This window comes from Gavialis gangeticus, unplaced genomic scaffold, assembly GCF_001723915.1.
Source record: "Gavialis gangeticus isolate Ggan-Ray unplaced genomic scaffold, GavGan_comp1, whole genome shotgun sequence".
Lineage (NCBI taxonomy): Eukaryota > Metazoa > Chordata > Crocodylia > Gavialidae > Gavialis > Gavialis gangeticus.
Genome location: NW_017729014.1, coordinates 21,955,452 through 21,976,603, shown reverse-complemented (window position 1 = coordinate 21,976,603; position 21,152 = coordinate 21,955,452). Strand labels below are relative to the sequence as shown.

Below are 21,152 nucleotides of genomic sequence, written 5' to 3'. Positions count from 1 at the left end.
CGGCGCGGCGCGGCCCCGGGGCGCTCTTCGCCCCATTTCACAGTCGGGAAAGTCCGTGCCGGCTCCCTTCCCACCGGGGCGGGGGCTCTAGGGCCGGGGCTCCGACCACTAGGCGTGCTGGCCTGCGGAGGGCCCCCTCCCCGCGCGGGTGATGGGAGCCAGGCTCCCCCACCGCAGGGCTGAGACCCCGTCCCCCCAGACCGGGGTCCCCGGCACCCTCGTCCTCCCCCAGGCTCCGCCAGCTTCGCCCGGGCGAGCTCTGCGGCCGGGCACAAAGAGGAGCGCAGCAAGCACACGGTTCGCATTAGCCCCCGCACGGTGCCACCGGGCCCAGCCAGCCTGGCTGCTTGGTCCTTTGGATATCGGCTGTTTTCAGCGGATTTGCCACGGGGGAGAAGCCCCGATTCCTCCCCGTGCACCTAGTTTCATTTCATCGGGAGCCTGAAACGACTCCCCTGCCTGTCCAATGGGGCTAACACCTCCCCGCCCCACCCCGGCAAGCCGGCAGGCTCCGCAAGGCACTTGGGGGCGACAGGCCAGTTGCTGGCTGGGCTCTGGGGGCAGCTGAAAGCCTCCCCCAAGCCCATGTGTGGTCTGGCAGAGCTGCGGCTGGAGCAGGGCGGGCCAGGTGTGGCCGCCGGGCCGCTACACCTTATCCGAGATGGAGGGTCGCTGGCCCCTGTGACCACAGCGCTGGAGGATTTCCACTGTCTTTAACGTCGTCTGCAAGATGGGGTGCTGCTCTTGTTTCCATTGCGCAAGCTGAGGCCTGGAGAGACTAAGTGACATGCCCCAGGGGACGCGGGACATCCGTGGCAGAGCAGGGAATTGGACCCAGGTCTCTGCAGTGCCCGCGGGAGTTTCAGCTGCTCCCCGGGCGTGTGGCACGGCTGTCATCAAGGGCGGGTGTTGTGTGGGGGTCGTAGGGGAGGTCTGGCTCTTGGAGGTGGGGAGGAATCGGGGTCCCAGCAGGCAGTCTCCAGCTCCTGGGAGGGCTGCCAGGACCTGAAGCTGGCTAGTCAGACTTGGTGCAGCCCCACAGCTGGCCTGAAAATTCAGGATTGGGAGCAGACAGTGGCCCCCGCAGTGGGCCACGCTGCATCTCCTCCCCTGGGAGGCAGAGCCATTCACTGCACAGGTATTTTGTGGAGATGCCTGTGGGGATTAGGACACCCATCTCACTAGAGCGGCACATAACTATCCCAGCATTGCCGGAGTGGCTGAGCATGTTCGGGCAAAGTCTTTATCCTTGCAGATCAAGGCAGAAGAGTCTGGGGAAAGCCCCGGGTGCCGGAAACGACCGGGTGCAGAACGGCGTTGTTCTAGGAGAAAGGTGCCACTGCCCGTGACGGGAGCACCAGGCTTGCCTGGGGCTTGAATCCATGCAGGGTTTTGCCCCAGCGGGAGGATGGTTTGTGTCTCTTAGGTTCATGGAAAAGAGGGGCTGGAAAGGACCTTTAGATTTTGTGTGGTCCAGCGCATGAGACTGCTCCTTTAGCACCATGTACACCGTCCTGCTCTCCTGCCCGTGAGCGGGGCGGAAGGAGCAGCCTGGAGACCCTGGCAGCAGCACCAGGAGGGCAGTGCAGGGAGCGGCAAACCCAGAGGCCACGAGTTAACCTTGCACAGGCTGCATGTGGCCACCAGTTGCAGCCACCAGTTTGATGTGGCGCACACATCCAATGCAAGCCTGGCGCTCCCCTCACAGGCAGTGGCATCCAGTTGGACAGCCCTGCTCTCGTCCAGCCCTTGCACTGAGGCAGGACCGAGCATATCCAGACCATCCGGCAGGCCTGCAAAGTCCCGTTTCCCTGGGCACTGGAGAAAGGACCGGCAGCAGCCGAGTTCCTTGCTCAGAAATCCCCAGGTCTGCCATTCCAGCAGGCTCTGTGCCCAAGCAGCTCTGTCCGTCTCAAGGATGGGTCCCAGATCAGCAAGGGTTAAGCAGCCAGGCTTGCTCACCAGGTGGACTTCGTCATCCTGGAGCTATATCCTGTGTGACCTTGCCGGGAAGTGCAGAGGAAAGCCTCTGTCCCCGGGGGCATTAGTCACTCTTTGCGAGCAGCCGTGTCTGGTGCACGGTGGGCAGCGGCTGGACCCCAGCAGCCAGGCGGAGGGTGGCATGGGCCTGGCCCTTGTTACTGAGGTTAAAGGGTGGCGTAGGCCTGAGTGTGATTAAAGGACCTAAAACAAGTGAATGAAAACCAGTCAGGCTCGAGGCTGATCTAGCCCAGGATCCTGCGAGGTGCGAGAGCTCCCGCAGCAGCACATGTGGAAATGGTTTCCCGTGCCTCCCCTACCTCCCCCGTCCTGCTCTCCAGTACCCAGAGACTGACCTTAGCCCTGAAGCTAACGCCGGGTCCCCGTGGCGCCAGCAATCAGCAGTGGGCCCCAGGCAGGCCCTGCCTCCCACGCCAGACCCCCCTCCTGCAGGCCGGACCCCAGCTGGGGAAGGGCTGGAGTCCTGATTCCACCTCTAGCCAAAATCTCGGAGGCGAGCCAGCCTGCGCTTGTGGCTGGAGGTAGCAGAGGGAGGCACGGCCTTGGGCAAGTCCCTTAGCCTCTCCGTGGCGGGGACAAAAGAGGGGGCAACATGGGGGTGAAGCCGTGCATTGCTTGGGCCTCATGTGCTCGGAGGGAAAAGCCTGGGGGCTCGATGACTGTTATTAGAGGTCCCCCGCTAACCCTTTCCCAGCCCTTAACTGCCCAGCTCAAAGCATTGGGCCTCCCCCTCCCTGCCCTGCCCCAGGGGAAGGAGAGAGGCCAGGTGGCTGGGCTTGGCAGACAGAGGAGCTGACAGATGAATGTGGAGCTCTGGGATGTGAAGGGCCCTGTTTGTTTTCCCATTGTGAAGCCAGGCTTGTCCACACACGGCCGTCTGGGTCTGAACAAACAGCGCTTCCTTCCCCCGGCTGGGAATCGGTGCCCTGGGTCATGGTCTGCCCCAGCCTTGCTGGGCTTCTACCCTACGCGGCTCTCCCCCCAGCAGGCCAGGCTGCACCCCCCTGCACCGCGTGAACCTGCTCCCCTGTTCTCAGTTCAGTTGTGCTCCGCACGCCCGAAGGTTTCCGTGGAAGTGGCTGAGCCGAGCGAGGAAGGCCGGAGCCCAACTTCCAAACCGAGCCGTCGAGCTGGGGTACGCCTTGCAGGGCTGACGTCGCTGGGTGCAGGGCACCCCCCGCCCTTCAAGTACCCACACAGCCCTCTGCAGAGCAGCGCCCGAGAGGTCTCAAATCGAGCCCCCAGGATCAGGGCCGCTTCGTCCTGTCTTGGCCACGGGACTTGCCCAAAGCTGCGGGGACGGAGCGGGGCTCGGAGGTCTCGGCTCCTCGGTGGTGCTCACATGCGTCAGCTGGCGGAGGCTGGCAGGGGAGGGGAAGGAAGCCGCAAGACGAGACACGTCCCCAGGCCTCTCTGTGCCGTTTCGCCCACTCAGCAGCTGACTCCGAGGGAAAGCCGGGACGTGCCCTCCTCCGGGAGCAAAGTCTCCAGCTGCCACATGGAGAGGTCGGGCCCTCGGGCGCTTCCCCTGTGTTGAAGGAAATGCGTGCGTATCCTTTGTAAGAAATTCGACTTCACGATTTCCCCCCAGGAGACACGCCTGCAGCTGGTGAATGGCAGCCGTCCATTCCTGACCTCCCTTCCCACACCTTGGGTGGCAGGGCCGGGAGACGTTTGGCGCAGGGAGCTGGGGGCCGGGCTGCCTGCTTGCTCCGTGGCATTTAACAGATGCGCTCTGAGCCAAGGAAGAGGGAGAATTCGGCTTGAACAAAAAGTCTCCGAATCATTATGTCACGCACCAAGTATGTGCAGAATGTGCGTGCTGGGCTTACCTTCCCACTTACCACACGCGTCCTGCTCCCCACGGGCTCGGGGTCTGGTTTTCGTTACACGAAAGCCCGCTTAGCTGGGGGCAGGATTTCTTCTGCTCTCAAGTTCCCTGTCAAGCAGCACAAAGAGCCCGTAGCACGGATCAGACGTGGAGCCCCGGCCCAGACTGCCCGCGGCGCGTAGGTGCCGGCTCCCCTGGATCGAGGTGGGAGCTCTGTCTTGTCGGTGTGGGGGTGAATGCTTGCACCTCGCTCCGGCTCGGCAGCTCTGGGATGAGGCTGTAGAGGTGGCTGCTGAGATCCCACGTGCAGCACCGGGACGTGGGCACGGTGCAGGAGAGGCCGGATGGTACCAGGGAGCCAGGAGAGCAGGGGAAGTGGCGGGAAGCCAAGGTGCAGGAGCTGGCTCTGCGCATGGGAACCACGAACCCCCTGACCCGGTGACCAGGATCGCTGCCAGCCTCCGATCGCAGGGAAGGAGCCAGAGCCAGAGCCAGGCTGCAGGTCTAACCGGGACCCCCCACGCCGCGGAGTCGGAGAGCAAGCAGCTTGCATGTACCCCAATCCCTAGCCCAGGGGGACGAGGGGGGGCTGCGGGACAGCGGCTGGAAGGCTGCCCAGGCCTCACTCCTTCCCTTTTCCTACTTTAGCTGCAGGGGGGAGGTTTCTACCACGTTCTCCACACTGGAAGAAGAATTTTGCAAAGGCCCGTGCGGGTTTGCTGGGTTTGTCCACACTGAATCCCTGCACAGATGCGAGCCAGCGGCGTTCTCGTGTTGTGTGTCTGTGTCCCCACGTGTGACGGAGGGGGTGACCTTCACCAGCCGGGCTTGCCATGCTGTAAGGGGTGGGGGGTGCTTTGCAGAGGCAGAGCACCTCTGGATCCTCTCTCCTGTTACAGGGCAGTGCGTGCTGGTAGCCAGAGTCTCCTCTCCTCTCCTCTCCTCTCCTCTCCTCTGTGGGTCTGGTGCTTTCCCTGCCAGCCCCAAAGCACGTCAGCAGCCGCACAAACCATGCTATGGGCATCTTTACCCAGGGCGTTGTGGTGTCTTGGTGCTTGGAGCCAGAAGGCCTTCAAATTAAGCTTCCTGGGTTTGACCCCAGCTCTGCTGATGGCTGCCACGGTGACCTCTGGCAAATGGCTGCTTCCGTGCCTCGGTTTCCCCACTTGCAAGAGATGATGGCTACTTCCTAGCTTTGTCAGGAGGCCTAATTAACTGCTGCTTGTGAAGGATTGGAGCGTCTCCACTGAGAGGTGCCGCAGTGCGTCTACCCTGGTTGTGGGTGCTAGTTTAATTTTATTTATCTATGTCGACCTTGAGCGGAGAGGCTGCTAAGCAGCTGGGTTAGTCAGGTGTGTAATATTGCTCAGACTCAGGACTTCATTTCCTCTGTGCCCCCAATCCTGAGACCCCCTCCCCGCCACTTCTCATTACGCTACTCGCTGGAGTCAGGCTAGTACCACCGGGTCCCCATCGCAGTGGGCTGCCCGGGGCTCACAGGTATAGCGGGACCTCCCTCCCCCCCGGAGTGGCGATCCAGGAAATGAAATCCAAGCAACAATATTAAAACATAAACATGGAGGGACAAAGGGCTCGGTTCAGCCTATCGCAGGATCTCGGCGAGGAGCGAGGGCTCCCGCCGGGTCTTCGAGCGACGCGGGTTTGCACGCTGCGGCTCTGCAGCGCAGATGGTTTGGAAAGTCATCCCCTGCTTGGGGGCTCCCTTGGCTTGCTGGAGCGCGTGTGCTTGTGCGTGTGCCGGGAGACGGGGAGGGTCTGCTTTAAAGGACCCTGGCTGAGAAAAACACTCCTCAGCTTGCAACAGAAATGGCTTTGCAATATCAGACAGGTAGAAGTAGAAGCAGTGCCCCCTTCCAGCCCGCTCACGCTCACACTCACACACTTTTCTGCTCTGAGCTTCCCACCCTTTTAGCTCAGGCTGAAGGATGAGAAGACGCCCGCTGACTTTCCACCGTCCGGGCCTCTGGTTGACTTCTCCGCACTTTGCTTTGCTTTGCTTTGCAGGCTGGGCATTTTCCCATCTCTCGCTGTGGCGCTTCCTTGCTCTCTCCTGGGAGCTGCAGGGTTGCTGGTTGTAGCCGCGCTGGTCTAAGGACATTGGCAGACAAGATGCTTTGGGTCGATGCGATATCGTTTATTAGACCGACTGAGTTGTTGGGAAAAAGTTCTCTGCTCTCCTGGGAGTTGTGATCTAGGCCCTGGCTCTGATGGGGAAGGTTTACACCCAGATATGACCTACACAGGGGAAGAATATCTGTGGGCTTTGGCCCGTTCTCTGCTTCCTTATCATGTAGAAATAAATGTCAGAAAGGATTGCAAGTCTGTCTGCCTGCCCCCACTTCCCCCCAGATGCTTTTTGCCCATAGAAATTCTCCTCCCGTTGGCCCTGGAAGTATTTATGATGCCGAAAGGCAGGTGAAATGATGAGAGTGCAACAGCCAAGAAAGTGGAAGTTGAGCAATTGAGAGGAGAGGGAGATTTTAACTGGAGCCTTTCAAACTTTCTCTCTCTTGTTCACACCTTTTTAATTGAAACCGCCAAGTCACATTTTGGAGAAAGCAAGTCTAAGTTAAACACTTAGGACCATCAGCTCTCAGCTGAACGTGTGAGTGCTGCCAGGATTGGAGATGTTGGGCAGCTCTCCAGAATCCCAATGTTTTCAGGGATTTTTTATTTTTATTTTTATTTTGCCTTTTTTTCCATAAACAGAAAAAGATGTGCAGTAAAGCCTCATTTGTGGGTCACATTTGAGCTCCATCCAGTCCCCTTGTTTTACAAAATACAAAAAGTTCTAGGTTGTTACAACTCTTCCTACAGAGCTGAAGTTTGGGGCCGAAAGTATCAAACTGTTCCTTTAATTCTGATTTTTTCCCCAGCTGCTAATGGTTTATGGCAGATGATGTCATCAGACTATGTTAATGGTTTTTGGGTTTTGTTTTTTTGGGTTTTTTTTTACCTTTTCTGTATCTTTCCTAATTTCAAACTAAGATCCTAGAAGACAACCCTCTCCGTGAGTCTGGGCCCATCTCTTGCAAGGAGGATGTTAGGGACATCAATCTCAGGTCACGATGCTTCTCGGCACTGATTGTAACTGGACGTGCTTTTCTGCCACCAGGTTCTTCTCTAAGCGATCACAGCTGCTACAGACGTCGCTGCCATCGGCGCGCGCTGAGACGTCGCCCACTTCGGGAGACAGCGGCTTGCAGGCCAGTTTAGGGTGGGGAAACCCGGTAAGTAGCTTAAACTGTTTCTGATTCCTGCAGAACTTGCAGCTCGGTGGCTCTGGTGGAGGGTTGTGCTGCGTTTTGAAATTTTGGCTGCTTTTTGCCACTACATTAGGGACAAGCCGCTTAGCCAGCTGCCCAGGAGTTCCCCTGACCTGTGGGCGCATTACTGAAACTCCTTGATTTTTCCACGTAAATAATACCATGCAAAAGGCGATCGGGCCCAAGCATCAGCTAACCCTGCCTTTCCTCCAGGACCTTTCACTGAGTGTCTCTCAGCTCTGTGCACACAAAACACTGATGAATTTGGTCTGACCGGCCCCTCTCGGTAAGTTGGGTCTGTCTCGTTCTTGCATTTTGCATCTGGGGAAACTGAGGCACGGAGTATAGAGGGATCTTGCCCAAGGGGAGTTCAGAGCTGGGAAGAGAGTGGAGGTCTGGTCCTGGGGGGTTGACCTGATGCAGAGCGATGCTTCATGCCCTGCTGTAGATCATGTTTGACAGTGTGGGGGTGATGGTGCTCTGGAGAAGCGAAGGACGCCACTGCATCCCTGGCTACAACAGTCAGCTTTTGGAGCCTCCCATGGGCTTTGGAAAATTACTGGAAAGGGTGCCAAGGACTTCCCATGTTGTAACCAGCCTCGGCGCGCAACGTGCACCGTCAGCAGCCACTTGGCTGCAGCCGAGACTGGTTCTCCGGCAGTCGCAGAGCATGGGAAGACAGTGTGGTCTTCCGGCTGGATGAAATGTTTTGCTTCAAATTGGGGTGTTATCTGCCTCGGTAGTAAAATGGAAGGAAATAATGAAATGAAGGGAGTGGAGAGATGAAAGCATTCTGGTTATTTAGAAAAGGGGGCCGGACTCGCCGGTCATCAGGCTGATGTGTTGCAACTGCTCCAGGCATCTGCTCCGCTCCAAGTCAGGCAGGATAACTCGGCAGCTGCTTTGTTGTAGAGGATCCCGCTCCAGGCTCGCTTCCGCTGGCTGCAGGCTGGGGCGGACGCAGTAGAGCACGTCAGGGGTCATACACTCACGGGGGGTAAATCCTGTTGCCTTCTACGCCCGCATAATTGCCGTGTCAGTCTGCACCCGGGGTCGGTTGGGATTGACGTGCCTCGGCTCAGATTTCCTGTGGCTTTTCCTCCATGCAAACGACACAAATTGGCCAAACGTCTTCTTTTTCCTGATCACTTGGAGCTACCAAGAGACGTGTCCATAAGCACTGCCCTCCTATACCATGCGGCCCATGGACAGAGGCAGTTTTTTGCCCCCTCGCTGGGGGCAGGACAGGTTTTGGCCCAGAGGGACCCCTGGAGATCCCTTCCAGCCCGACTTCTCTAGGATTGCTGTGATCTGATTGCATCTCCCCCCTTCCTTTCCGTGCGCTGTTTCCATATCTGTGCGCTGAATTGATTTGACCGAGACATGGACCTGCCCAAGCACAGGCCTTCCCAACCTGCTGCGGCTCTACTTCCCGCTCTCCCCGCGCACACGTTGTTTGGCTGATTTCAGTTTTCCCAGAGGAGGTGGAAGAGCTCGTTAGTGCCTGGGGGTCCTTTCCAGCATAGAAAGCGGCCGGGGGGAGAGAGGTGGAATTTAGCCAAGCAGCTTTTATGAACGGCAGTGGTTAAATCCCCGGTGTTGTACTGAGTTTCCCTCATTGCCCTTGCAGGGAGCTCAGGCCCATGGTCTGCTATAGTCATATGGGACCAGCCTCACTGAAGAGACATCTGTTGTCCTGGTACCCACTGGGGTGGTGAGATTGGTACTGTGATGCCCTGACAGCCAGGGAGGGACCACCCATCCATGCCGGCTGCCTCCTTTTTAGCACCCCCCCTGCACCGATGGGAGCCAGTAACATCTTTCCGAGGGCGGCAAGGAACCAGTGTGCTTTTTGGGGAAGACAGCGTGGTTCAGTGGTGCGGGCACTATTCCTGCCACTGACCCTTCCCGTGCCTCAGTTACCCCTCAGATGATGCTCCTGGCTTCTTGTGTAAAGGGCTTGGGGATCCATGGCTGGATACACACCCCGGTTGATTCTTCACAGACATCCATGTGGAAAGAATAAAGCACTTAAGTGGCAAGAAATGCCAGGGCCAGGCTGCCCACTTTGCCATACCTCTGCCCTGGGGCATGTGCTTCGTGAGAGAGTCTCTGGTAGGGATCAGTGCTGCGCTGAGGGTCTGAGTGGAGCTGCTGGGGTCGATGCAGAAGGGGCTGGGAGTCAAGCCCTTGCTTTGTGGGCTGCACGGTTCACAGGGAGCTGTCTGATTTGGACCCTCTGCATGTGGTCCTAGTCTCAGTTGATGGTAATCCCATCTCACGGCTGTGACGGAGGCCAGCCAGGTCGGAAGCCGTGGCTGAGCCGTCGGGAGCGCTGGAGCGCAGTGCGAGAGCCCCGAGCTGTCCTGTTCCCGCAGGCTGGCAGGAGGCCCTGGTGCACGTGTAGCCTACGAGGCATGTGAAAGCCTTTGAGCTTTGGCGCTGTAGCAATAGCCGTGCACCATCCTTGTCTGCTCTGTGCCTCTGCTGCCTCCCCTTTCGCAGCTCCAAGGTGACAGCCCCCCTGCAACGGGGCAGGCTCATCCTCTCTGCCCTACGGATGGGCAAACAGAGGCACAGAGTGAGGAAAGTGGCAGCAGCACGGTGTAGAAACCAGCTCTGCAGCTTCCCAGGGCTTTTGCTCCTGATCCGGTTCCTTCCCCCTAGTAACGAACCAGGCGTGGAGATGAGGGGGATCAGGACGGGGTCCTTGTGCCGTCGGGAACAGCTGCGTGTTGGCAGCGCTGTTCTCACAGCTCACCTGGCTCCACAGAGCTCCAAGCTGATTCCTGGGCTCCGGTCGGGTGCGATGGGCTGGTTTCTTTCTCCTTCCTTTCCAGGCAGACTTTGAACGCCAGGGCGTGTGCGGGCCGATAGTGCTGAGTGCATAGGAGCCAAAGGGGAAATAGCTCTACCTCATTGGGAGCAGCTGGGCACAGCCCCAAAAGCCAGCTCACCTCCGCTGCTGCCTACACGCCCAGGGTGTGGGAAACGGGAAAGCCTCAGACTGGGAGGATCTTGACCAGGAGAGGCGTTGCGGGGTCACGGCCAGGGGGACGGAGGTGGCGGGAGCCCCGTCGGGAGGAAGAGAGCACAGCTCCTGGCTTCCTTCTCATTGCCCCTGTCCCTTCCAGAGCCCCTCGTGGAAGATGCTGTCCGGGAAGGTGGAGAAGAGGATTGCCTCGTCCGTATACATCACCCTGGCCCCGCCAAAGCGGGACGCAGCCATCAAGGGAGGCATTAGGCCGGAGGCTTGTCAGCCCAGCTCGGAGCCTCTCAGGGAGGCTGCAAAACCTGCGGGGACTCAGCCGCTCCAAGCGTTGCCTCCAAAGAAGTTGCCCACCAGCTGCCCGGCTGGCAAGCAGAATGGGAGGACCCTGGGACCCACCGGGCCGTCTCCTGGCCAGGGGGGCTGGTCCAATGGAGGTAAGGCGAATGCAAGGGACAACATGCAGTGCAGGGGGCTCGCATCCTTTTAGCACCCGGGCCGACAATAGGGGGTGTCACAGGTTGCTCCCCTGGGGAGGAGGGTGCAGTGGTGGAGCTGCAAATTGTTTGCAGAGGAAGTTTGAAGGCTGGAGGCCCTGGACCCCAGCAGCTCTCCCTGTGCTTTCCTCAGGGCACAGCTCCCGGCTGCTTATTTAGGCTGGGTCTTGCTTTCTGCTCCTTCCCTGCTCCTCCCTGTGCTGCTCCTCTTGCAGCATGGAGCCTGGGGCGCTCCCCTGCCTCTGAGGCAGGCTGTGGGCACCGCGCTTGCATTGCTGGTCCCTCCGGTCCACCCTGGCGCTGGTGCCCTCAGTGCAGCCTCTCAGCACATCACCACCGGTACCCACAACCCTCCCCGTCCAGGCCAGGCTCCGGCCCTAAAGAAGTAGCCAGCTGCAGGGTGGGTCCACCCCCTGCTTTCTCCTGGCGCCAGGCCGGTAGCGGGCCAGGTGCTTCCAGTGGGAAGAGGAGCCCCGCTTCGCTGGAGGGGATCTCAAGCACGGCTGAAGGATCCCTTAGTCCTCATCTTCCAGCTCCCCAGCTGCTGGCGTGACGTGGAGGCATCCCAGCCTTCTCCATGTGCCAGCTGCTGCCCGTCGTCACTTGGTTGTTGGGTCTGTTGGCCCTGCCACCACGCTCCCACTACCTCCACGGCAAAGACAGTTTGCCTTCTGGGCTGGTCGTATCCTTCCCAGAGCAGGCTGGGTGGGGTGTGGGCTGCAGAGCAAACACAGAGCTGAGCAGATGGATTTGGCCACTTGCTAGCAAGTAGACGTGCAGGTCGATTCCTCTGTCCCCTGCAGAGCCGCCCCGTGAACACCCACCGGAGACGTGTGGCTGCTGCCTTCAGGGCATTTTACCCCCAAACCCACTGCCTCGGCCAGCACGACTGCGGGGTGCACTGTCAAAGTCCAAGCCACGGCTCAGCGAGAACAGGGGTAGGGCCAGACTACCATGAGGCCCAACACGGGACCAGCTGCTTTGGCTTCGTTCCCTTCCCGTCTCCCCTGGGTTCAGGTCCTGGCTCTGTCACAGACTCCCTGCGTGGCCTGGAGCATGTCACTTAGCCTGTCTGGGCTTCAGGTCCCCACTCTGTACCCAGAGATACCAAAGCCAGCTTCTCGATGGGGTTATCGTGCAGGCAGCTTTCTTTGCTGGTGCAATGGGAACGTGCGTATCCTGCCTGCCTCTGCACACGCGTGTGTCCCCAGTTGGACACGTGTCCACAAAGGAAACCCCAGGCTCAGGTGACACTGCTGCTACAAAGCGCAGGCAGGAACCTGCTCAGCAGTCCCTCCCCGGACGACTCGCAGCGTGGGGTGGCTCCCTACGTCCAGCAGCTTGCACCTCTCCAGGGAGGAAGGTTTTCTCAGCCTGGACCACAAGGCGCCCATGTGGAGCCACCAGATTGGAAGCACTTGCCCCGGACGGCAGGGCCCCAGGCCCCCCCAATCCAGACTGTTCTTTGTGTGTTTCAGGCTTGTCCTCCTTTCCTCGCCCGGCTGATGTCCCCACGGGCTCTGCCCCAAACCTCCCCCCGCCTCCGCCTCCTCCGCCGTGCCTTCTCCTCGCAGACGCGCTGCACGCCCGGCCGGCAGAGACCCTCGTCGCTGACCTGCAGAAGCTGAACGTGGGCTCCCCCAGGCCTCTGCAGGTACGGCTTGGTTGCTCAGGCCCCCCTGGGGGGGGTGTTTCACAGCCCAGTTTTCCTAGGTGCTTTTAACCCTGAAGCCTGTAGAGCAGCACCCTAGTCCTTGGGACATGCTTCGTGTTGGTTCCCTGCTCTGCCACAGACTCGTTTCTGGAATCCATGTGTGACTTTGAGCAAGTCGCTTGTCCCTTGGTGCTTCAGTTTGCCCGTCTGTGTAATGGGGCCAATGATCCTGCTTTTCTCCCAGCTGTTGTGTGTTAGTTCGCAGGGTCATACAACGGGGACTGCATGCATACAGCCCCTGGCGTGATGGCTGCTCTGTGCTAGCACAGCGTGTGTCACTGTTCTCCAGGAACGACTAGATTTGCAAGCTCTCCCCCACGGCCCAGGGACTGGCTGCCTTGTCTCTGCAGCAGCCTGCGGAGCTGATGTGATTCAAATGCCGCCTGTCCCAAGGATGCTCCTGCTCTTAGCCAGCAGTTTGTCACCAAGGCACAGCGAAGCTCTCACCATCCCCCGTGCTCAGCCTGGACCGGTGAGACACCCGGGGCCCCCGCTCACCAGGCCTCTTTCTGCTTAGCAGGCCTCGGCCGTGTTCCCAGCAGAGCTGAGGCAGCACCGCAGCCAGCCGAGCAGCCCAGCGCAAGCCCGGGAGCAGCAGGAACCAAAGGAGGGCGTGAACGGGCACCTGGACAGAGACGTCTCCAGAGGTAACAATGAGGAGCAGGATGGGTGCGGCAAGGCTGATTGCAGCGAGCCCGTGTCACTGCGCTGGGTGCTGGGATGGCACTTTGCATCTCCAGCTCCCAGTGCGTCGTGCAGACAAAATGGGCAGTGTTGTCCCCAGGTGGGTAAACTGAGGCACGGGGCTGGGGCTCAGTGTCAGCAGGTAATAGGGTCCTGAGTGCCTCCCCACTGGCACAGCGTTTTCCAGAGCATGGACTGCCCTTTCCTGTGGGGCCCAGGCCCTGGCCCTGGCCCCAGAGCGCTGCCCTGATACAGGACACGTCTTCATGCGTGGCAGCAGCCTGATGCCTGGCACAGGATGGGCTGGGGTTGGCCAGGGCATCGGGGCTGCCGAGGGGTATCATGAGCCTTGTGAAGGGGGAAGGGAGTGTCAGGAGCCTCATAAGGGAAGGGGAAGATGCAAGTTGCTTGCTGGAGGGGATTGAAGACAATGGAAAATGCATTGGTGACCCTCCCACCCACTGTGGGACGTGCCGGGGCCCCAAGGCTCGGCTTTCTCCCCTGGTGCTGACACAGGGACCTCAAGGGCTGGCGGCTTTGCCCGGGAGGAGCCACCAGTCCCAGTGCCATGACGTCCTCCTTCCTTGCAGACGTCTGTGCCTTTTGCCACAAAGCCATATCTGCCCAGGCGCCGGCCATCGAGGCCATGCGGAAGCAGTACCACGCGGACTGCTTCACCTGCCGCGTCTGCCACTGCCGGCTGGCGGGCCAGCGCTACTACCAGAGAGACGGCCGCCCGGTGTGCGACTCCTGCTACCAGGTGAGCGGTCTGGGCGCGGGGCCATGGGAAGGACCAAGCCGTTGTGTCCCCAGGTGTAGGCTCTGGCTCTGGAGTAGGAGGGGAACTGGGGACTTCCGCAGCTTGGCAAGAGGTGAATCCTGGGGGGCTGAGTGCAGGGCGACCCCACGGGGAAACTCGTCTTTGTAACGACCAGACACGCTGGCTTTGATGCAAGCCCAGACAGAACAACGGCCTGACCCTGCACGGGCCCCCAATGACTGCAGGGGTGCTCAGCTCCTAGCACAACCAGGCCAGGTGGTGAGCACAGGGGACAAGGTGCTCCAGCCTGCTACGTTTCCTCCCTGACTCCAGCCGGGTGACTGGTGCCAAATTGCTTAGGCCCAGATTTCCAGACAATTCCTCTGCCTCCACATCTGGTTGCTCTGTCCGAGGCCCTTTGAGGGTGGTGCTGGGAGGAGTTGAGCACTGCCCGTCTCATGTTGCTCTCTGAAAACCAGGAGCTGAGGGCCTGACCATGAGAGACCCTGGTTGGCTGGCTGAACCATACCAGATCCGTGCCTTGCCTTTCCCACCCTGTGAAATGGGGTGATGCTTATGTAGGTCATGGATGCTTTGGAAAAGGCTGGGAAGAACCCAGAGACAAAGCACTGCCAAGAGGCAAAGGATTGTTGCTGTAGGACAGGTGGATGCTGTGTCCCATAACTGCGACGCATCTATGGGTATTACTTGCACCAGAGCAGTAGGCTCTGAAGTCAGGACAACAATGGGCTTAGGAGGCACCTCTGAGTGGTCTCTGCCCTTCTTCTCCTTGCCCCAGGACACGCTGGAGAAATGTGCCAAGTGCCAGGCCGTGATCCTCAAGCACATCGTCCGAGCCCTGGGGAACGGGTACCACCCGGCATGCTTCACTTGCGTCGTGTGTGGCCGGAGCATCGGGGACGAGAGCTTTGCGGTGGACGATCAGGACCAGGTGCACTGTGTCGATGACTTCTACAGGTACCCGGTGTTCCCAGCAGATGCCAGCTCCTATAACAGCGCCTGCCTCCTCTTCCTGCTGCTCCTCTCTCGGGGCTCGGTTCTCCACAAGATGCAAAGCGGGGAGTCATTCACCCCTGGGAAACCAGGGTGTGAATGACACGAATCGCTCCCGCCCGTGGTGTTTCAGAATGGCTTTGCAAAGGGGTCGCTGGGTGCCCAGCTGTGCAGCAGGGAGGAATTGAGTCTGTGACCCCTGCAAACTTGGCATCCAGGCGTGCTCCCGCTAATTTCAGGGGTAGAAAGAGCAGGCCCTTCATTGCTAGTGCAAGGACTCGGGCCGGCAAACCCAGGCTGTCCAGGGCTCTCATTAAAGCTCTGCGGTGAGCTGTGTGAGTGGACTCCTCCTGGGAGGAGCGGTTGGCGGGATGGAGCCCTTCCACTTGCATCTGGTGAGCAAGACCCGTTTTTCCTTTTGTCTGGACATGCAACACGCTGACAACAGTGTAAAAGAAGAGTGGGCAGAGGATGTAAACCCCTAGATCAGTGTAATGACTTGTATCCCGTGGACACTTACCCTGGAAAGATCAGGTGGAAAACCGCAGCGGTTTAAGTAACCCCAGCATCGCTGTCATCTGTCCCGTTCCATCCGGCGTAGGTGTTTGCTCAAAGCAAGCAGGCCATTACCTCCTCCCCTGTCGCTTGGTGGTGAGGCACTCTGCTAGCCCTGGCTGCGAGCAGCTCTCTGCTCTGGGTCCTGCTGCAATTTTACAACCCCCCCATAAATTATACCCCCGCAAACATGCTGCATGTCCAGGCCTTTGCTTCTCTTCTTCTTCCGGGGTCTTGGCATTCACTCGCATTTAATTTCTAGTCACATGGATGCGTGGCCGGGGTCTACTCCCACGCTGGTGGAGGTGAGGATTCAGCGGGGTCTTGCTGGTGTAAACCCAGCATAAAGCAGAGCAGAATTGGGACTGTCTCCACATCACGGGTCAGCTTGCCCAGTTACACTGCCCATCCCCAGGACAGCTTTTTTACCTTTCAAATTACAGCCGCTAATGGATGGGGTTGTTTGTTGACTGGTTGTTTGTCCCGTCAGGAAATATGCCTCCGTGTGCAGCGCCTGCGAGGAGCCCATCATCCCGAACGAGGGCAGAGACGTCTACAAGATCGAGTGCCTGGGGCGAAGCTTCCACGAGGCCTGCTACCGCTGCGAGGTGGGTTGTGCTGGGACCTCACCGGCGTTTGGAGGGAGGGCGAAGGGTTCGGCCCGGCTGCTTGCGAGCACCCTGGGCTGCGCAGATCTGTTGCGTCTCATAGCGACATGAATTAGCTCAGTCACTCTTAACTTTGACCGTTCCCCCAAGTGGAACGATGAAATCGAGAGGATGCAACAGTTTTGTTGTAAGCGCTGGTGTAGGTATCGTTAGATGTCCACAGAACTGGTACCTCTGTCTGCCCCCAGAGACAGGCTTTATGGGCAAGTCCCATGACCAGGGAGAACGTCCTGACAGTCAGATTGGCTACCCCTGGGTGGGAGCTGTCTCCCAGGGGTTAATTAAAACCGGGCAGCGCATCAGGAAGGATTTTTACCCCATGGTCAGATGGATATAGACTGTGGGGGGGGTAGGTGGTAGCCGTGTTGGTCTAAGGACATAGGCAGACAAGGTGCTTTGGGTTCCTCAGCCTGTTGAAGAGTATTTATACCCGAAAGCTTGCAAAGAAGAATTTTTCCAACGTTTGAGTTGGTCTAATAAAATATATCAGATTTACCCCACGAACCTTGTCTGCCTCAGGACTGTGGGTTGTTGTTTTTTTTTTGCCTTCCTCTGTAGCAGGGGCATGGCCTCTTGGGATCTCTCGACCGCATATTAATGGGATGTTGGCTGCCGCGGTCCCCCTGCCTTACCTGTGGCAGGTTCAGGTGTGATGCCTTGTGTGGCATCAGGGTTGGCAGTAGTTTTGCAAGGGACGTAGATGATGGATTTGTCTGGGATGGTTTGGACAGGGCTGATCCTGCCTCAGGCAGGGGTTGGACTAGACGTGATCCCTGGATCCCTTCCAGCCCCACTGCTCTACGATGCTGGGCTTTGGCAGGTGATGGTAGAGCCACCCTGCTTTGGCCTGGAGAAGGCTGAATCCTCCTTTCTTTCTCTGGCCCCTGAGATTTTGTGATCTTTGCACCCCTGGGAAAAAACACTGGATCTTCTGCTGGAACGGGCAGTGCCGTCATAGTCCAGATGCTGCTACTGCGCACAGCTGGCCCCATAAGGATCCTCCTTGTTATGGTGACTAGGGGAAGGTTGGGGTCTCGTGAACAGACTCTCTTGCCTTTAGCAGTGTAAATCAGTCTGGAGCCTGCCTCAGACTCTGCTGAAGTCCATGGAGATAAGTCAGCAGTCTGGCTCACCATGGCCCACTTCCTACCCTCATTGTTTCAACCTCTCGGCTTGGAAGGCCATACCCCCAAAAGCCTCTCCCTCTTCCCAGGGGCTGTTAAAGTACTTGGTGCCTCACTGCATGGGTGGATCTTGCTCTTGGAAATGGCTGGTTTTGTGAGCTGGTTTTTGGGCCACCTCTTGGCCTCAGAGCGTCCAGGCGTGCATAAGCCCATCCCATACAGGAGGAGTTTTGTGGTCAGATCCTGCCCATGCAGAAGTGCACTGACCTTCCTGCCTGGGTGCTGTGGCCCAGATGCAACAGGCGGGTGTAACTCATGGCCACACGAGCTAATGCAGCAAGGGGCTGGGTCTAGAGTGGCGGAGTGGGTTTGGAGGGTGGGAGCCGAGATTGAAAACAGCATGGCCCAAATAACACGCGTGCTTCATATACCCCGCAGAACTGCAAGATTGCCCTGTCCCCGGAGCCGACCGAGAGTGGCTGCTACCCGCTGGATAGCCACATCCTCTGCAAGGCCTGTCACCTCAGCCAGAAGAACGAGTCGTCCTGCTAAGGGACCGGGGCGGGCGTCTCTGGAGAACTGTGGATGCCGTCACACGGCAGAGGCGAGCCATCGTAGTATGTTAAAGCATGTCTGTGTTCTTCCCTTCTCTGTTCACTCATGCCCTGTCCTGTCCTGATGGTCTCTGTTGTCATGGTAGGACTGTGCTAATTCCCTGCTTCTGGTTTGGCCATGAGAGGTGGCAGAGGGCTGCCTCCCTCCATCCCTACGGCTCCTTCTCCCCTGCACTGGCTCCAGGTCCCACATCAAACAGCTCTCAGTACCTGCTATGGGGACATCTGAGGAGATGCCAGAGACTGCAGTCAAACTCCTGGCCTGCTAAACTAACTCCCTTGCTGCCTTACCATCATGGAGGATCTTCCCAGTGGCGTTTGCAGGGGAGCTCTCCACTCTGGGTGTTAGCAGGAACACAAGCAACGAGACCGTGATACTAACACTGAGTGAAAGCCAGCCTTGCGCTGTGGTCAACACCCCTCCAAAGAGGACGGCAGCAGGATGGAGGTGATGGACTCGAGTGGGGCTGGCTTCATACGCAGGACTGCGTCTTCCCCTTCCCCGACAGCAGGTAACGCTCGTTGTCTTCTGGCTTCCTGAAGCCTCCGCCTGAGTCCCGACTCAGCGCAGTACCACGGATGTTGCAAAGGAAGAGCATTGCATCCCGAAAATGAGACTGCAGCTTGAGGCCTGATCCTTCTGGCTGGACTCGAGGGAGTAAGGGCCATAGGAGCAAGCCCGTAATTAAGATCCCATCTTCCATCGTCCCTCAGCGACTGTGATGAAATGGAGCTGCTTGCTCCAGTGGAGGAGGCCTGAACATGGGACTGTGGGAAACCCGGTTTTGCATGACTCTGATGGCAAACTCCAAGTGCTGCTGGGTGTCTTGTGCATCTCTGCAAAATTAAGCCTTTTTCAGGGGTTTCAAGCCACAGGAGACCAGCTGATGTGCTACCCATGTATTAAAATATGGGGTCCCCCCAGTGCACCCTTCTCCCCAGTCTGGGAATCTGAGGTCTGGTGCGGAAGGGACTGGGGAAGCTGGTATTGTATTTTGATTTCAGTGGAAGAAGCAGTTTCAAACTGTAGCGGGTGAGGCAGAAGCGTCACTCGACAAACAAGCCTCCACCAAACTTGGTAGTATAGGAGGCAGTGTTGGGATAGTGGACAGAGCACTGGCCTGGGACTCAGGAGACTGGGCTTCGCCACTTGCCTGCTAGATGAAATTGCCCTTTGTGCCTCAATTTCCATGGCTGTAAAATGGGGATAATGTCCTGACACACCCACCCTTCACTTTGTGTGAAGCACTTTGTAGCATGATGGGGGGAGTTGTCGCAGGTCGGTGCTGGGGGTGGTTGAAGAGCTGGCCGCAACCGGTATGGCACAAGCGTAGAGTTGTTTGAAACGGGCTGAGGGGGTAAGGCAGTGGGAGCTTTGAGGACTATCTGGCTGTGTGATCCAGCCCACGGGAAAGGCAGCTTGTCAGCAATTATTTTTTACAAGCATCTGCAGAGAGGTAGAGTTCCAGCAGCAGATGGGAAGCTGGCCGCCCCCTCCGCCTGCGGCCGGGCGCTGGGTAAAGTGCCAGCGCTATCGGAGAAGGCATCCGAGCGAGAGGAAGCATCTTGGCCTCGCTGCTTGTGGCCCAGCCTGTCCCCACCCTTTGGGCACTGATTTGTGCTGCCTCCATGCTGAGGCCACTGTGCCTGCCAGGAAGCACAGGAAGGGAATCAAGCAGCCTCGGCCTGTGTCCACACCAGTTGGTTTCCCCCTGTCCGCACCATGCTCCCCAGGAAGATGGGCCGTGGGCTCGAGGCTTTGCTGATCTCTTTGAGTAACTTGCACTGATACTTCAGCCTGCATGCACCTGCACGGAAAGTGAAACACTCCAGATGCAAGATGGTATCCGAGGTTGCATCCCTCCAGGCCAGGGGAAGCCCTGAAGAACTGCTCATTTAGGGCAGGCAAAAGTTCAGGCCCCTTAAAGCAGGTGCACATGCTTATTCCCTGTGGAAGCTGGTATTCCTTGTGTACTCAGAGCTTCATCTGCAAAGAAGATGGCACAAGGAGCCCGTGCCTTTCATGTCAGGCAAATGCTCATAGCACAAGCACTTGCTTATCTTTGTGCTGGAAGAGTGGGAGGTTGTGGTCATGGTCGTGGTCCACTCAGCTTGTTAGCACTGAACCAGGCCGTTCACACATCACGCTCTTGCACCCGCACAAAATGCTGCAAAAATTTGCTCCCAAGCTGTGGTTTTCAACTTGTGGTCCACAGACCCCATGGGGGTCCACAAGCTATATCTAAGGGGTCCATGAAAGATAACTGTGATCAATCCAAAGGATGTGAATCCCCACCCTTACAATTCAAAGGGGTCCACACCTCCATGTGAAATTTCCAAAGGGGTCTGCAAATGAAAAAGGGTTGAAAGCCACGGGCCTGGAGGACTCCTCTGTGGGGTCAGGGTGACTGCTGAAACGCTGCAGCAAAGGGGAGCAGGTGTGTCTCTGGTGGCAGCATGCTAAGCGATGGCACAGGTCTGGTGTACCCCAGCACACTGCATTTAGAGGGCTTGTTTCCAGCTCGGTGCTCCTGGTAGATTATTGTTCAGTACGTGCATTGTGGTAGCACCTCAGTCCCCCCGCTGTCAGCCACGGCGCCAGAGGCTGTACAAACAGAGCAGGAGGGTTCCCCAAAGAGCTTGACACTCCAAGCATGAAGCCGCGTCTTCATCGCTGGAAAAGGCATGTGGTTTCCCTTTAGCATGATAACCACGTGTGATACAATCCCACCAGAGACGGGGCATGTTTTACCGTGGTGTGGTCAGATGAACTGCGTGAGGTTTGACTTTTCCTTAGGGCAGCTCGACCAAAACTGTGGGGTTTTCTCTCTGCTAGGATTCTGCAACGAGAGAGACAGTGCAAGACGGGTCCTCCCTCTAGATGCACACCTTTTCTGGCAGTAACCACCAGGCCTGAAATAAAAGACCACTGGGTCACACAGGTTGGCCCAAGAGAAGAACGGAGACCATATCGACAGCAGCGTGTCAAATAGGTTCTGCGTCACCCAGAGCTGCTGCTTCCCTGAATCCTACAGGAACGGAGCATGATTTGGTAACAGATTTAAGATGTGGGTGGCTGTCAGCTCCCTAAGAAAGGTCTAACCTCGTCTCAGCGGTGCGCAGGGCACCATAGCGTTTTAGTGGGGTTTGTTGCTGTAAGATGGCTGTAAGAAAAACAGCATTACAATGCAAGACAGGGGAAAAATAAAAACAGCAGTCCCTCCTTTTTCTAGACATATTGTATCTTCCCTGCCAGCCTTTCTTGGTTATTTCAGGAAAAAGGCAAGGTGCCTGATGAGTTTATGTAAATGTGTTGATTTAAGAAGACAATCCTGCTCCCAGATGACATGATCCAGTGTAAAACATTTTCTTCTTGAAACCCGAGTAAAAAAAAATAAAAACCTGCCATGTGCC

At 57.8% G+C, this 21,152-nt stretch overlaps 1 protein-coding gene across 2 annotated transcripts; it reads left to right on the top strand.

Annotated features, from left to right (window-relative positions):
• Positions 1 to 3,491: 3,491 nt before the first annotated feature.
• On the top strand, positions 3,492 to 20,695 carry FBLIM1 (filamin binding LIM protein 1). 2 transcript variants are annotated; one of them, XM_019511988.1, is made up of 9 exons: positions 3,492 to 3,547; positions 6,969 to 7,083; positions 10,254 to 10,545; positions 12,084 to 12,259; positions 12,840 to 12,966; positions 13,594 to 13,763; positions 14,563 to 14,741; positions 15,823 to 15,940; positions 17,563 to 20,695. In XM_019511988.1, the coding sequence occupies exons 3-9, from the start codon at positions 10,269 to 10,271 to the stop codon at positions 17,674 to 17,676; spliced, it is 1,161 nt and encodes a 386-aa protein (XP_019367533.1). In that variant the 5' UTR covers positions 3,492 to 3,547; positions 6,969 to 7,083; positions 10,254 to 10,268; the 3' UTR covers positions 17,677 to 20,695. The 2 variants fall into 2 exon arrangements, with proteins under 2 accessions (XP_019367533.1, XP_019367531.1); XM_019511986.1 differs by lacking the exon at positions 3,492 to 3,547 and adding an exon at positions 3,566 to 4,036.
• Positions 20,696 to 21,152: the final 457 nt, after the last annotated feature.